The sequence below is a fragment of the Polypterus senegalus genome, chromosome 18, assembly GCF_016835505.1.
Source record: "Polypterus senegalus isolate Bchr_013 chromosome 18, ASM1683550v1, whole genome shotgun sequence".
Classification (NCBI taxonomy): Eukaryota; Metazoa; Chordata; class Cladistia; order Polypteriformes; family Polypteridae; genus Polypterus; species Polypterus senegalus.
In genome coordinates, this window is record NC_053171.1 from 92204087 (window position 1) to 92217460 (window position 13374).

Consider the following 13374-nt stretch of genomic DNA (forward strand, 5'->3'; position numbering starts at 1 on the left):
ATGATTAAGTATCTTGAAAGTAATTTGGAAGAACAATAAAGAGATCATCGGTTTCTACTGCTTGAATCCATGGATTGTGTTCAGCACGTGAAGTCAGTTCTAATGAACCTGCTTTATAAAAACACTGCAGGGCTGTGCTGGCAAGGGGGCGGTGGAGACAAAAACCTACTGACTAAACCTGGAAATATTGTACCATGTCTACTGAGTCATCCACCTCTAAACTGACATCCATCTTGATTTCATTATTCAACATCTTTCTCTGATTTCTACAGTATCTACTCTATCTATCTATCTATCTATCTATCTATCTATCTATCTATCTATGTATTATATAGTGCCTTTCACATCTATCTATCATGTCCATCTATCATTTCTTTAGTCACTCCTTCTCTGTCTATTTCTGTGTCTACCTGCCTGCCTGCCTATCTTTAGATGCTCTATGCCATTCTCTCAGTTTGTCTTTAAACATCCCTTGCTTATTTGTCTTTATCTCTTTCTCTCCCTCTCTTTCCATTTAGACACTCCACATCTGTCTGTCTGCATCTAGTCAGACACCAGTCCATTTATGTATATGTCCATCTATCTGTCTTTAAACTCTCTCTGTCCAGGCTTTTCTAATATTTGTCAACCAATTAATATAAACTGATTTTGTAACGAATCCAGATTCAGTAAATTGTTTTCCAAGGTAGAAACAAAATCGCTCGGCTTTAAGTCTCCCTTGAAATTATAGGGAACCTAACACAGTGGCAAAGGAAAAATATTAGTATTTGTTAGACAGAAAAAATAAAAAGTTTGTAATGAAGGCTGACAGTCCAAACTGTTTGCTTTGGATGTCTGGCTTGCTGAAAGCAGCAGAATTTACATCTGATATATCACAACCCAAAGGGAGTCTGACAGTGAGTGCCATGCCTGGATCATTAGGGAGACTTAAAATTCTAGATAAATATTTTTTGTTCATGCATACAAGCAAGTTCACATGACATGGGGAACCAGAGTGAGACGAATACTTAAATTGAACTGCCATTTTATGGCCCTGGAATGATGAATTGCATTTCAGAAATGAGTTCAGTTGCTCTGCGTTTTGATCAAATTCCTGTAAGTTAATAAAAGTCAGGTAGCGAGCTGCCAGCTGAAAGAGCTGGCTGGGTTCATTTTTAAATGAGTATTATTTTAATTCCATTAAAATCTGCTATAGATCATTGCAGTCCAACATGCAAAATCAGAAAAGTTAAAAAAAAGAATTGTACTCTAGATGTGGAATTTATTTCCAACATGATTACAGGTATTTTGTTTTGAAGTAATTTGAAAAATTTTAATAGACAGGAACTATAGAGGCTACCTGTGGGTTGTTGAAAACCTCTCTGTTTAAAAGATAAATACATTCTGTCTGTAATTTGTTTTCTTAATGAATTGTTAGCATGTATAAGTTTACTTTTTACATTATCAGTTATAAGAAAAGAAACAAGGTGGCGCAGTGGGTAGTGCTGCTGCCTCGCAGTTCAGAGACCCGGGTTCGCTTCCCAGGTCATTCCTGAGTGGAGTTTGCATGTTCTCCCCGTGTCTGCGTGGGTTTCCTCCCACAGTCCAAAGACATGCCGGTCAGGTGCATTGGCGATTCTAAATCGTCCCTAGTGTGTGCTGTGTGTCCCCTGTGGTGGGCTGGCACCCTGCCCTGGGTTTGTTTCCTGCCTTGTGTCCTGTGTTGGCTGGGATTGGCTCCAGCAGACCCCCGTGACCCTGTAGTTAGGATATAGTGGGTTGGATAGTGGATAATGGATGGAAGAAAAGAAACAAAACCACTTGAAAATACAGGTGTGAAAAATATGCCTTTACAGACAGGAGTCCAAAACAGAACTGAGAGATTACAAAATGTCTGTCATATACAATCAGAAAACAGGAAGTGATGTATCACTTGTGGCATCTTGGAACCGGAAATGACATCAGGAGTAGTCGGTGGGTTCTTGGGACAGGAAGCACTATTAGGTTGTCTTCTGGGGATCAGAAGTGGTGTTAGGTTGACAGTTCATCAGTTGTTCTGCAAGAGAAGAGGAGAAAGAGTTAGAGGACAGTGCCAAGCCCTGGTCCAGTGGGAACAAGCACTTACTTCAGCCCATCAACTGTCTCTTAATCGCACGGGTTTGACACAGTACAAAAAATAGCTTCATGAAATTAGGGTTAAAAATGATATTGAAGAGAGGGTATGTTGCCATTTTGGTTAGCACTGCCATCTCACGGGCCCATCATCGTATTATCCTGAGTGTGGAGTTCACACGTTCTTTCCACATCTATGTAGGCTTTCCTCAGGGTCTTCCGGTTTTACTCCCACAGGTTATTCCAAATTGGCTGAGCATGGGTGTGTGCTTAAGCAGGTCCTGAGATGGACTGTCTCCTGTCTTGATAGACTGTGGTCACCACTGGGCAGGTTGGAGAATATTACATTAAGTTATCTAATAATACTGAACAATTTGCACTTGATGCAATCCAACACTTTAAGTTAGTGATCAGGTTCATCCAAACACTGATAATGAGCTCTTTTGAGTAGATACTACTGTACCCCAGCATCACGACTTTTACATTAAGCGTCCTTATTCACACTATGATTACGATGAGAAGGAATTTTACATATACAATGACTCGCAGAAAAGCACCTTACTTCATGGTACACTAAGTGCTCTGTCACGATGATGCTGGGCTGAGTGTTACCACACGCATCTAACACAATGTGACTGAGGCTGTCGACAGACGTGTTCTCACGTGCCTTTCTGCTTTGTCATCATTGAACATTATAGTCTGCAGTCTGAAAAATCTGTAAGCACCTCTTGTATTACTTAATTAAAAACGACTAGTAGAAGTTCAACTTACCCTTTTTGATTGATTCGTTATTTAAAGGCTAACAGCCAATGACCATGTAGTTAGTCAGATGGTCCTTTTCTGTCCCAGCTTCTATTCATTTTGACTTTTTTTTTTCCCCAGAATATGAAGAAGAGGAAGAGTGGAGTTCCTGGTCTCCCTGCAGTGCCACATGTGGTAGTGGCAATCAGAAGCGTACGCGGTCTTGTGGCTATGCGTGTACTGCTACCGAATCCCGAACGTGTGACCTAACACACTGTCCAGGTACAAAAAGACTCTGCCATATCCTTTTTCTTGTCCTTATTCATGGCACCCAGTATATGTAGTTATATGTACAGCATAGGTTTGTTTTTCAACAGTACACTGTAGTATTATGTTATGTGATAGGTTCATATAAAATACTTCTCTTTTCTCCATTCCGTCCATTAAAGTTCTTCCCTATTTTATAAAAGCAAGCTGAATATATGAAGTTGTACAAAGTTTTTATAGTTAAAATTTGTCAGTCAGTCGTTGTCTTGAACAGGGTCACAAGGGGTGCTGGAGCCTATCCCAGCCAGCATAGGGTGCAAGGCAGGAACAAACCCTGACATGGGTGCCAGTCCATCACAGTAGTAAAAAGTAATGTTTTCAGTTACAACTTTAATACAATTGTATTGTGACAAAGTGGCCCAAAACCTCTGAAGTCAAAAAAAAACACAGCTTTTAGAATCAGTGCACTACTTTAATTTGATTTTGGCTCATGCAGAAACCTGTCTCAGCAGTACTAGGGCAAAGGACTAACCAGTATTGGTCACCAGTCTACCACATGGCAGGGCACGCCGTGTGATGATGCGGGTTCGCTCCACACTCCCAACGTCCTTATGGGAGCCCTTGTACCTGGGGCCGTCAGTAATGTCACCGAGATGAGCTGACAAGTGAGGACAATTCTCAAATGAAGCCAGGGGATATTTCCAAAAAGTGCATAAGTGCTTTTATTAAACAATAATCAAAACAAAAAGTGCAGTGTCCAAAGTTCCAATAAATATTCCATAAAACCAGGTTGTCCAGTGGGAATAAAAACCATCAAATAAATAAATCCTTTAAAACTCGAGGTTAAAATGCAGAAGCTAATGCAGTCTCTCTCATTACTCTCCGGCCCACCTCCGTCTCTCTTCCTCCCCGGCTCACCCATTGCTCTCGCAGCCGGTGGAGACCCAACAGCCACGAGCTCCTTAAGCCAACCTCCGTCTTGGCTCATTATGGATGTCACTGCCAGACCGATGAAGTCGGCTCTCCTCCCTTCATCCTTCGCGCACCCATAGTCGCTCCTCGGATCCCTGTTGTGCTCATTCAAAACTTTCAGTGGGGTGAACTAGCCCCCAGAGCGCACCAGCCTAACACTCCTTGGCGGGGCCCCAGCTCATGGTGTCTCCACTTTCCAGGTAGCCAGATCGTCCTGCTCTTTCCCGTCCTTAACCTCCTTTCACGTTTTCCTCGATCCATCTATACATCCTTCCATTTATCTCTCCCCCTTTTCCTGGTGTCGACCCGTATATATACACACATATCCTCCAGGTCCTCCATGGGCGCAGCGCCTTAATCACACACCGCAGGAAGCCAATGAGGCAATCAAGAACGACCGCACCCACATGTGCAGGTGCGACTGGCTCCCGCCACCTCGTTAACTCCCCGCGGTCATGCAATCGCGCCCACGGAGAACGGCACGGCTACACGGATTTAAAACCTGGGCTTTTTATGGGAAGCCGCGGACCCGAAAGACTACACTCTGGGCAGTTGCTCGGGGGGCCCACAAGCATAGGGGCTCCATGCTAATCTATGTAAGTTGTGACTTGCTGAGTGGTTGTGTAAGTAGGGGCCCCAGTGCACTGCTTTGCCCGCAGGGCCTGTAATGCTGTTAAGATGGCCCTCTAACACACACAAGGAGGTAGTTTATGGAGATGTGGGGGGTGAGAAGTTAGATACCCTCGGGAGGAGAATGAACGTAGACTTGAGGAGGAAAATGCAACCACCATCTGAGGGCAGGAAATCCAGATGCCAGCCCTTGTGCCACCATACCTCTAATGTTTATTTATATTAGTAACTTCTCTCTAACTCCTTCCATGGTTTCTTTCTTTCATTCCATGAACATCATTACTTTATTTATTTTTTGTTTTTGTTTTGCAGGGTTTGAAGATGATATTAATGCTGTAACAGATCTCATGCCATATGGTGCTGAAAACAGTACAGACTTGTATGATGCTGGTCAGTATTTTAATTTCTTCTTATTCCTTGAGCTGTACTTAAATGTTGTTATTTTATGTGACAAAGAGTACAATAAAATAATAACGATAATAATAATTGATGAATAATGAGGAATAATTGATTATGCTAGCATTTCACTTTGAATTTCCTTCCATCCACAAATCTTAACAGTTAATTCGGAATCGGAATTCCATGTAATTCATAAAACAAAAATGTCCTTTTTACTTTGCAGATCTTGACAGCTGTGAAAAATGGCTCAACTGCAAGAGCGACTTCCTGAAGAAGTATCTTCACAAGGTGTTAACAGAACTGCCTAGCTGCCCGTGTCACTACCCATCCGAGGCCGTGTACAGCACTGTCCACGTCTTTGATGAGAAGCAAGGCAAGACTTATCGATGGCGGGATGCGAGCGGCCCCAAGGAGCGCCTGGATATTTACAAGCCCACTGCCAAGTTCTGCGTTCGCTCCATGCTCTCTTTGGACAGCACCACCCTGGCTGCCCAGCACTGCTGCTACAATGAGCAGATGAGACTGATCACCCGAGGGAAGGGCGCGGGCGCTCCCAACCTCATAAGTACGGAGTTCTCCCCCGAGCTGCACTACAAAGTTGACGTGTTACCGTGGATTTTGTGCAAAGGCGACTGGAGTAAGTTCCACGCAGTTCGACCGCCCAACAACGGCATGCAATGTACTGAAAACCCCACGGAGGATGTCTATATGAATGAGCTGGAAGAAGCAAGAGAGTATTAAACGCATTAGGACTTGCAATTCCATTCACAGACTTGTATCCACTTAATTGCACAAAAACAGAGATCTGCTCCACTTTTTCTCCTGCTGAACCTGCAGTGAGGAAGTTGCTTATTTTGGCTGGCTGATGAATCTGCATCTGTTAAAATGAGAGCCGTGCCTTCTTTAGTTTCTTGGTTGACGTTAGCAGTCTGATTCATTATTTGGTGCTCGGGTCACTAAATGCAATCGACGGCTTCTACTAGAGGAGGCCAGACTGAAGCATGGGATAGCGGACTGTTTTAAAGAGCGTACTATGTTATAGCGCACCAGGGGTCAGATGTTTGACAAAACATTGGCACCTTAAGGAGTGGAAAAAGCTTTTTTGCTCTCGTGTGATATCCTATCCATGTGGGTGCTTACAAATGTACTTATCTGCATCTTTTCTAACGTTACGTCCTCACAGTGATATTTGCTGCTACAAACTTTTCCTCCACCTATGGTGTCGGAACCCTTCAGCGGGGTGTCGGATGGACACCAATAGGAAACACATTTGGCAGGTGCTGGATTTTCCTAGGTCTATTACCTTTTTTTTCCATGGAAAATGATCTAGTCAACATTGCTAATGTTCCACAGAGTAGTAACAGAATACTAACTTAAGCTTCCCAAAGCTCACGCTGGCAGAGTTCCAGACCGGGAGGGAGAGAATCAAGGGAAACAGATCAGATGTGTATGTACTGTATATAGAGTACACCATCGGTTCCACAGCTGTTTGCTTTCTGGGGGTTTGGAGGGAGGGTGAGGGTGGGGATGTGGGCAAACAACTACAGTTTCAAATACCAACTTGTTCTCCAACTTGTGAACCGGGAAATTAAAGGAGCGTCTTTTCTTTCAACTTCTTTCCCCAATTGACCGTTTCTAGCCAGGGTTCCCCAACTGAAATTGTTGTGCTGCTGATCTCTGGCCATTCAGAAGTTTTCAGCGTGAGGCCCTCTGAGGTTAGCGGCATGCCTCCCATACTGTAATGGGACCGTCCTTCTGTCCTACATATTTCCTGCCAGAGGCCCCCTTGATCGCTCTTGCCAGTTTCATGGTCACAGTTGCATAGTCAATGAGTGGGAAACAAAGTTACTGCAGGCTCTCCGGGCGCGCTGATCTCAGTTAATACACCTTTAGAAATCCTCACTTGGAGATGTTTTGAAATCTGCCGAGGTTTTAGTGAAATCATTTTACACACCTTAGTAAACAGGCATCATGGCTGGCCATAATTAAGGATGCTGTATGTTCAGTTGTTTTATTTAGAGAGGCCAGTTTGCATTCCTTTAGCAGACGTTTCTAAGGTTTCTGTCTTTCTAAGGCACACAATTCCAAGAGATAATTGTGGGAAAAGTAAAACCACTATGGAATGGTATAGTATTAACTTTAGTGCACTTTTTCCCTTATTAGACAAGCTGGATTATTGTTATGCTCTTTCTCAAGGTTAGAATTTACAGTATTCACATTGGATAATTTAACGAAAAAACAAAACAGAAAGGCATTATGACACATAATGGCTTATTATTCAGGATTTGCAAAGGATGTCGTCCTGTAATTTATTCAGATTGGAGGCGGCTGCTGCAGAAACGCTTCCACCAGTATACAAATGTGACAAGTTACCTCTTTTATTAACAAAAAAGAACTGAAACCAGTAACAACAACCACATTTTCCCACCCCCTTTTCTGTGCACTCTGGTAAAAGGCAGAGAAGCCCCTAACTACTAAATATTACACTGCATCCCACTAGTCCATCCACAGTGGTGGTGGTAGGGTTGACCACCACTGACACTTTTTTTTTCCTTTGGGTCCTGAGCAGCACCTACAGTAGGCTCATAAGAGACAGGAAGTGTCTCAAACAATCTGCTACTGAATCCTCACAGGGCCTTGACGTCTCTTGTGTCATTAATGCCGGAATCTCATCCCTGTTGTGGCTGAGGAAACCACTGGCAAGCTCCACAAAGAAATGTTGGTGCACCAATCTGGTCATCCCAGCAAAAAAACGTAACGAAAAAGGGCCGTTGTGCATGCCAATACAAGAACTCGGTTAAATAAAACATAAAAGCTCCGTCCAACGTTGCGTTTTGTTCAAGAATGAACACCTTTTTCTGGTAGCTCCAAGCTTTATAGGTTGGGGAGCAGAAGTGGTGGAGCTAGTTGCCCTCACTAGGATGTGGAGGGAACAAAAGAGGAGAAGGTTAGCATGAGCGACCCCATCTCGACCCAGGGTTGTAGTACCTACCTCAGATGAGCCCAGAGAGTGATCCACAAATGTGCATGCCTGACGCTATCAAATTCTCATTCTTCAGACTCCGTAGGATTTAGTTTGGCAGGTTCGGAGGGAGATCATCCTTCATCTTATTTGCGATGACAGCGAGGAATGAGCACCCACTGTTTTTTAAGTCACTGGTCCTATCGCCTCTGCTACTGTTGCAGGGACCCTCTTGGGACAATCTGCTACTGAATCCTCACAGGGCCTTGACGTCTCTTGTGTCATTAATGCCGGAATCTCATCCCTGTTGTGATTGAGGAAAGCACTGGCAAGCTCCACAAAGAAATGTTGGTGCACCAATCTGGTCATCCCCATTTCATTCTGTTAGCAAAAAAGTAATGAAAAAGGGCCGTTGGGCATGCCAATACAAGAACTCGGTTAAATAAAACATGAAAGCTACCAGGCTAGACAAGTGTGTGGTTCTGGTCAGGGTGGAAGGAGCTCCGTCCAACGGTGCGTTTTGTTCAAGACTGACCACCTCCTTCTGGCAGCTGCAAGCTCCATAGGTTGGGGAGCAGAAGTGGAGCCAGTTGCCCTCACTAGGATGTGGAGGGAACAAAAGAGGAGAAGGTTAGCATGAGCGACCCCGTCTCGACCCAGGGTTGTAGTACCTACCTCAGATGAGCCCAGAGAGTGATCCACAAATGTGCATGCCTGACGCTATCAAATTCTCATTCTTCAGACTCCGTAGGATTTAGTTTGGCAGGTTCGGAGGGAGATCATCCTTGCATCTGATTTGCGATGACAGCGAGGAATGAGCAACCACTGTTTTTTAAGTCACTGGTCCCATCGCCTCTGCTACTGTTGCAGGGACCCTCTTGGGACTCCCAGTGTAACCACAGTTATCTTGCACAAGGTCTTGCAATTGAAACCGGTGGGTTTCACCCTCTCTACACAGTTTTGCTCTCAGTCTGTTTGTTAATCGGGGTCTCGTAAGGCGACAAGTAAGCTTTCTGTTATTTGTGATTTGCTGGGTGCAGCTCTAATCACAACAATGTATAATGTGTGCTATGAAATATCTTTTAAACTTCTGTCTAGTGAGCACCCCACCAGCGTGTTTTTTCATTAACAGCTACGGTCAAATGTGTACAGTATTTCAGCATAATTCACGTTGGCTCTCCTTACTGTCTCAGGCCCATCGTTTGTTATAGAACTTAAAGTTATTTATTTCATATGATACTGCTGACATAGCCCACTCAGAACTGAACTGCTAGGATCAGTACATAGAAAAAGCGACCCTTAAAAATGAGTAAAATATCAACAAAGCTCAGTAAAATTAAACTGATGATTCCACTGACAATTTCCAGCTCATCTTTATTCAAAATGGTATTCTAAATAGAGGAGATAGAACTTTTCATATACATCTTCTTCTTTTTTCACCACTTCTTTGTGGGCTCAATGTTTTCTAGGTTTCAGCATGACTTTTATGGCCAGATGCCTTTCCTGATGCCAACTCTACCCCCTGTTTATCCAGGGTTGGTACTGTTACAAAATGGAGGCTGTGTTTTTGCATATACATCTGATACATCAGGTATATTTCTTAAATAAATTGTGTCATATTGCCATTATAAGCCAAAAACACTGAACCATGTTAATAAGGCACATTCTTTAGGACTGGGAGTTTCCAATCTGTTCCATCTCCACTACCCTAAATATGCCATCAGTTTACATTCCAGTCTTTCTTAGTCAGAAGCGGATTCCTTCCATTTAGCCAAACTCCTTGTTTTGAACAGTTTATTTTTACTTGCTGTGTGTGGAGTCAGTTATAACTTTCACAAAATGACTCGAGAGTTTGCTCTCCTCTGGTTCTTAGAATGCATATGGTGGCACAGTGATTAGCTCTGCTGCCTCAGAAACTCAGTTAAAATCCTAAACCAGTCACCATCTGTGTGGTGTTGTACCCTCATTTACTTGGACTTCCTACTGTTGCCCCTGGAATTGGCTGGCGTCTCTCAGTTAGCCCTGTAGAAGTGAGCGGCTGTGTCCTACGATGGACTCCGCTGCCTGGATAGGCACCCCATAACCCACTGATACATTCGGTTGGCTTCCGAAAACGTTTGAATATATTAAAGGAGTAAGTTCTGAGATTAAGTCACGCTAAGTGAGTTCAGAGTGTAAACAGGGGCACTGATATTAAATTAGACATTGAATGGTGACACTAAATTAATGTAAACATTTTCTAAAATTTTAAGAGCCACCTTAACGGGTAAATAAAAATGAGTAGCCTTTGGTGGGCACATTGCTAGGGTTTGATGCTGAGGTAGAAATCCTGGACCAGATAAAGTGGGTTTGACAATGAATCAATCAGTATTGGGGTATGCCACACATTTTTCCACTTGGCTAGAGATAGGTAGACTAGATAGTGGCAGGGTTTGTGTTTGAATTGTGTAGAATGAGACTAAAAATTAGTAGATGGGAACTGGCCTGAATTAAAATATGTGACATCCATATATCTCCCGTGGCTGGGTTTGAGAGCCACTGCTTCTGAAGATGCTACCATTGGGCAGTGCTTAGCAGACATTGAATGGGAATCCCCGTCATGCATACTAACTGGGAATTCCCTGCATTTCCCATCTGAGGTGTTTTCTTTGGTTCCCTCATTCACACATGCAAGAGCAAGCCAGCAGTTGTCCATTTTTTCCAAACTGATGTCCTTTACTTAGCCTCCCCATGTTCATCTACTCAATCCTTAAAAGCACAGCATTTGCATTGTGAGAACTTCTTCACTGATTGAACAATTCTTCAGTCAAGTGTAGCTTTCGTTGGGCCCATAGAAAGATGTTGTCCCCATAAGTGCGATGAGATCTGCAGATATAACATCTTCACAGCATCCTGGAAGATGACAGAGGAACCAGGGCCATTAGCCTGGTGATGCCAGTGGCAAGATGCCTTGAGTTTTTGCTTCCTTTTTTTAAGGTTTCAGCTCCCTCTCTCAGTGTTGGGCACAGACTTCACGGCCAAAAGACACTTTCTGCTCACAGTTTGTGTGGGTTGATCCACTTGAAGCTTCTTCCTCAGATTATCACAAGGATTCATTAATGACTGCCACCAGCACACACATTTTGGGGCGTTCAGGAACGAGAATTGTCATAATCTGCTACACAACAGCGTGACTCACGTTATTATCAGAGGGTTGGTGAAATACAGAACAACTAACTGCTCGCATATTTGCATATAAACATTACGCCTAAATCTTTATAGTTCTAAATGCTGTCACAAGAAAGGGAACAGTTTCAAAACACAGATTGCAAAAACAATTCCAGAGAATGATTTGAGCATTTCGAATATATTTTAAGAGTACTGGCTACGCTAAATGGGCCTTAAAGGTGCTTTAGAGGAATGGATAAATTATATTCAATGTTTACACATTTCTAACATCTGTCAGGATTGAAATCAAAATATGCATCAGATTATTGTTTTATTTTATTTTTTTGTTCATTAAGAAAGGCACTTTATTTTAAAACAATACATTCTGTACCAATAGTTTGTATTTTGTGTTTTTGGTACATGTGTAATGGGATCAGTTAAAACAAATGCTGCATTTTCTTGTGTATGTAATGTAAGTATTGTTAGCATGATGTACTTTATTAATTTTTTTTTCACTTGATATTAGATATATTCCTGTACAGTATTTATTGCCCTATGTTAAGTAATGGCTTGAGCTTTGAAAGAAATACTCAATTATTATATGACACTGAAGCTGCACTATTGAAGGTGAATCCGAGTCTGAGAGGATCTCTGTGTTACATGGAAAGGGAAAAAATCTGCATACTTAACAGCCTGTTTAAATAAACGATATTATCTACTTCTCTCGTTTCCCGCACACATTGCTGTGCGTATTCTTTCGTATTGTATACTTGAGTTTGTAATTGTGTTTGGTCGTGGCTGGCATGGCAGCACAAGAGGAAATTATGCCACACCAAGCCTGCCTCCCACTTCGGTGTATGGTGTCCATTTTAGGACAACGTCAATTTTCACTTCTTCAGTCATCAATGATGATATCCTAAAATGGACACACTTTAGTGTTTCACCTGATGGTTTTACTGTGATAGTACTGACACTATGAGGTAAGTCAGAAAGTATCCACAGTCTTTATATATTGTGGAACGTGGCCCAGACACAGACAGACGGACAACGGTATGTCACGCGGCACACACATATTTATTATGTACAATATTTACAAATTTATAGGACAAACCCAGTGCCTCCAGCACCAATCCCCCAAAGTCCAGGCCTCACAGTCCTGTGCCTGTCTTCTGGCCGCCTCCACTCCTCTCTCTCCAGACTCCCGTCCACTTCCACCCGACTTCAGGCTTCGAATGAAGGGAGGCGGCCCCTTTTATACAAGCCCAGATGGGCTCCAGCCGCTCCCCGACACTCCTCCGCGGACACTCCCCTGTGTGGCGGAAGCCCTCCGGGTGTCCCCAGTCTTCTTCCCCCTCGCACTTCCTGGTGTGGCGGAAGTGCTGAGGTCCAGGGCTCTTCAGGCAGCGGGGCGCCCCCTGGCGGTGACCATGGGCCCCTACAGGGTTGAGCTTCCAAGTCCCCAGTGCAACCTGGGCGGTCGCCCCCTCGTGGTCTGGAGGAGGCGCAAGCCCTCCTCCGGTCCTCCTGGGCGTCCCGGCTGGGTACCACAATATATAAAATCCAACGTCTGTCTGCATGTCGGTCTGTCCACTTTTCACGAGAGAACTACTTAACAGATTTAGATTTGTTTTTTTTCTATAATTTGCTTGAACATTCTGTTTGATTTTGTGACTTCTCTCATTGCACTATGTATCAGAGTTCGCTTGTGGTACCAATTAATTTTCACAAATCCAAGAGACACACAGCGGGACGGGGAGTAGGGCCCGCCTAACTCATGCGCCACCCTCGGGGCGTATCTTACTTACCTCCGCTTAGCTAGAAAACGAGAGAACTACTTAGCGGATATAGATTTGTTTTTTTTCTATAATTTGCTTGAACATTCCGGTCATTGCGCTATGTATCAGAGTTCGCTTGTGGTACCGATTTATTTTCACAAATCCGAGAGACACACAGCGGGATAGGGGGGGGAGCAGGGCCCACCTAACTCACGCGCCACCCTCAGGGTGTATCTTACCTCCACTTAGCTAGCGAACGAGAGAACTACTTAGCGGATATAGATTTGTTTTTTTTCTATAATTTGCTTGAACATTCTGGTTGATTTTACGACTTCTCTCATTGCACTATGTATCAGAGTTCGCTTGTGGTACCGATTTATTTTCACAAAT

The 13374-nt window shown here is 43.4% G+C and overlaps 1 protein-coding gene across 1 annotated transcript in view; it reads left to right on the forward strand.

Moving 5' to 3' along the window:
• The window catches only part of ism2a (isthmin 2a), an 88603-nt gene extending 82025 nt beyond the window's left edge, over nucleotides 1-6578 (forward strand). Inside the window, exons 4-6 of the mRNA XM_039742076.1 lie at nucleotides 2974-3114; nucleotides 5014-5091; nucleotides 5324-6578. Coding sequence (XP_039598010.1) covers nucleotides 2974-3114; nucleotides 5014-5091; nucleotides 5324-5841 — 737 coding nt within the window. The 3' untranslated portion in view covers nucleotides 5842-6578. The remainder of the gene's footprint in view (nucleotides 1-2973; nucleotides 3115-5013; nucleotides 5092-5323) is intronic.
• The last annotated feature ends 6796 nt before the right edge of the window (nucleotides 6579-13374 follow it).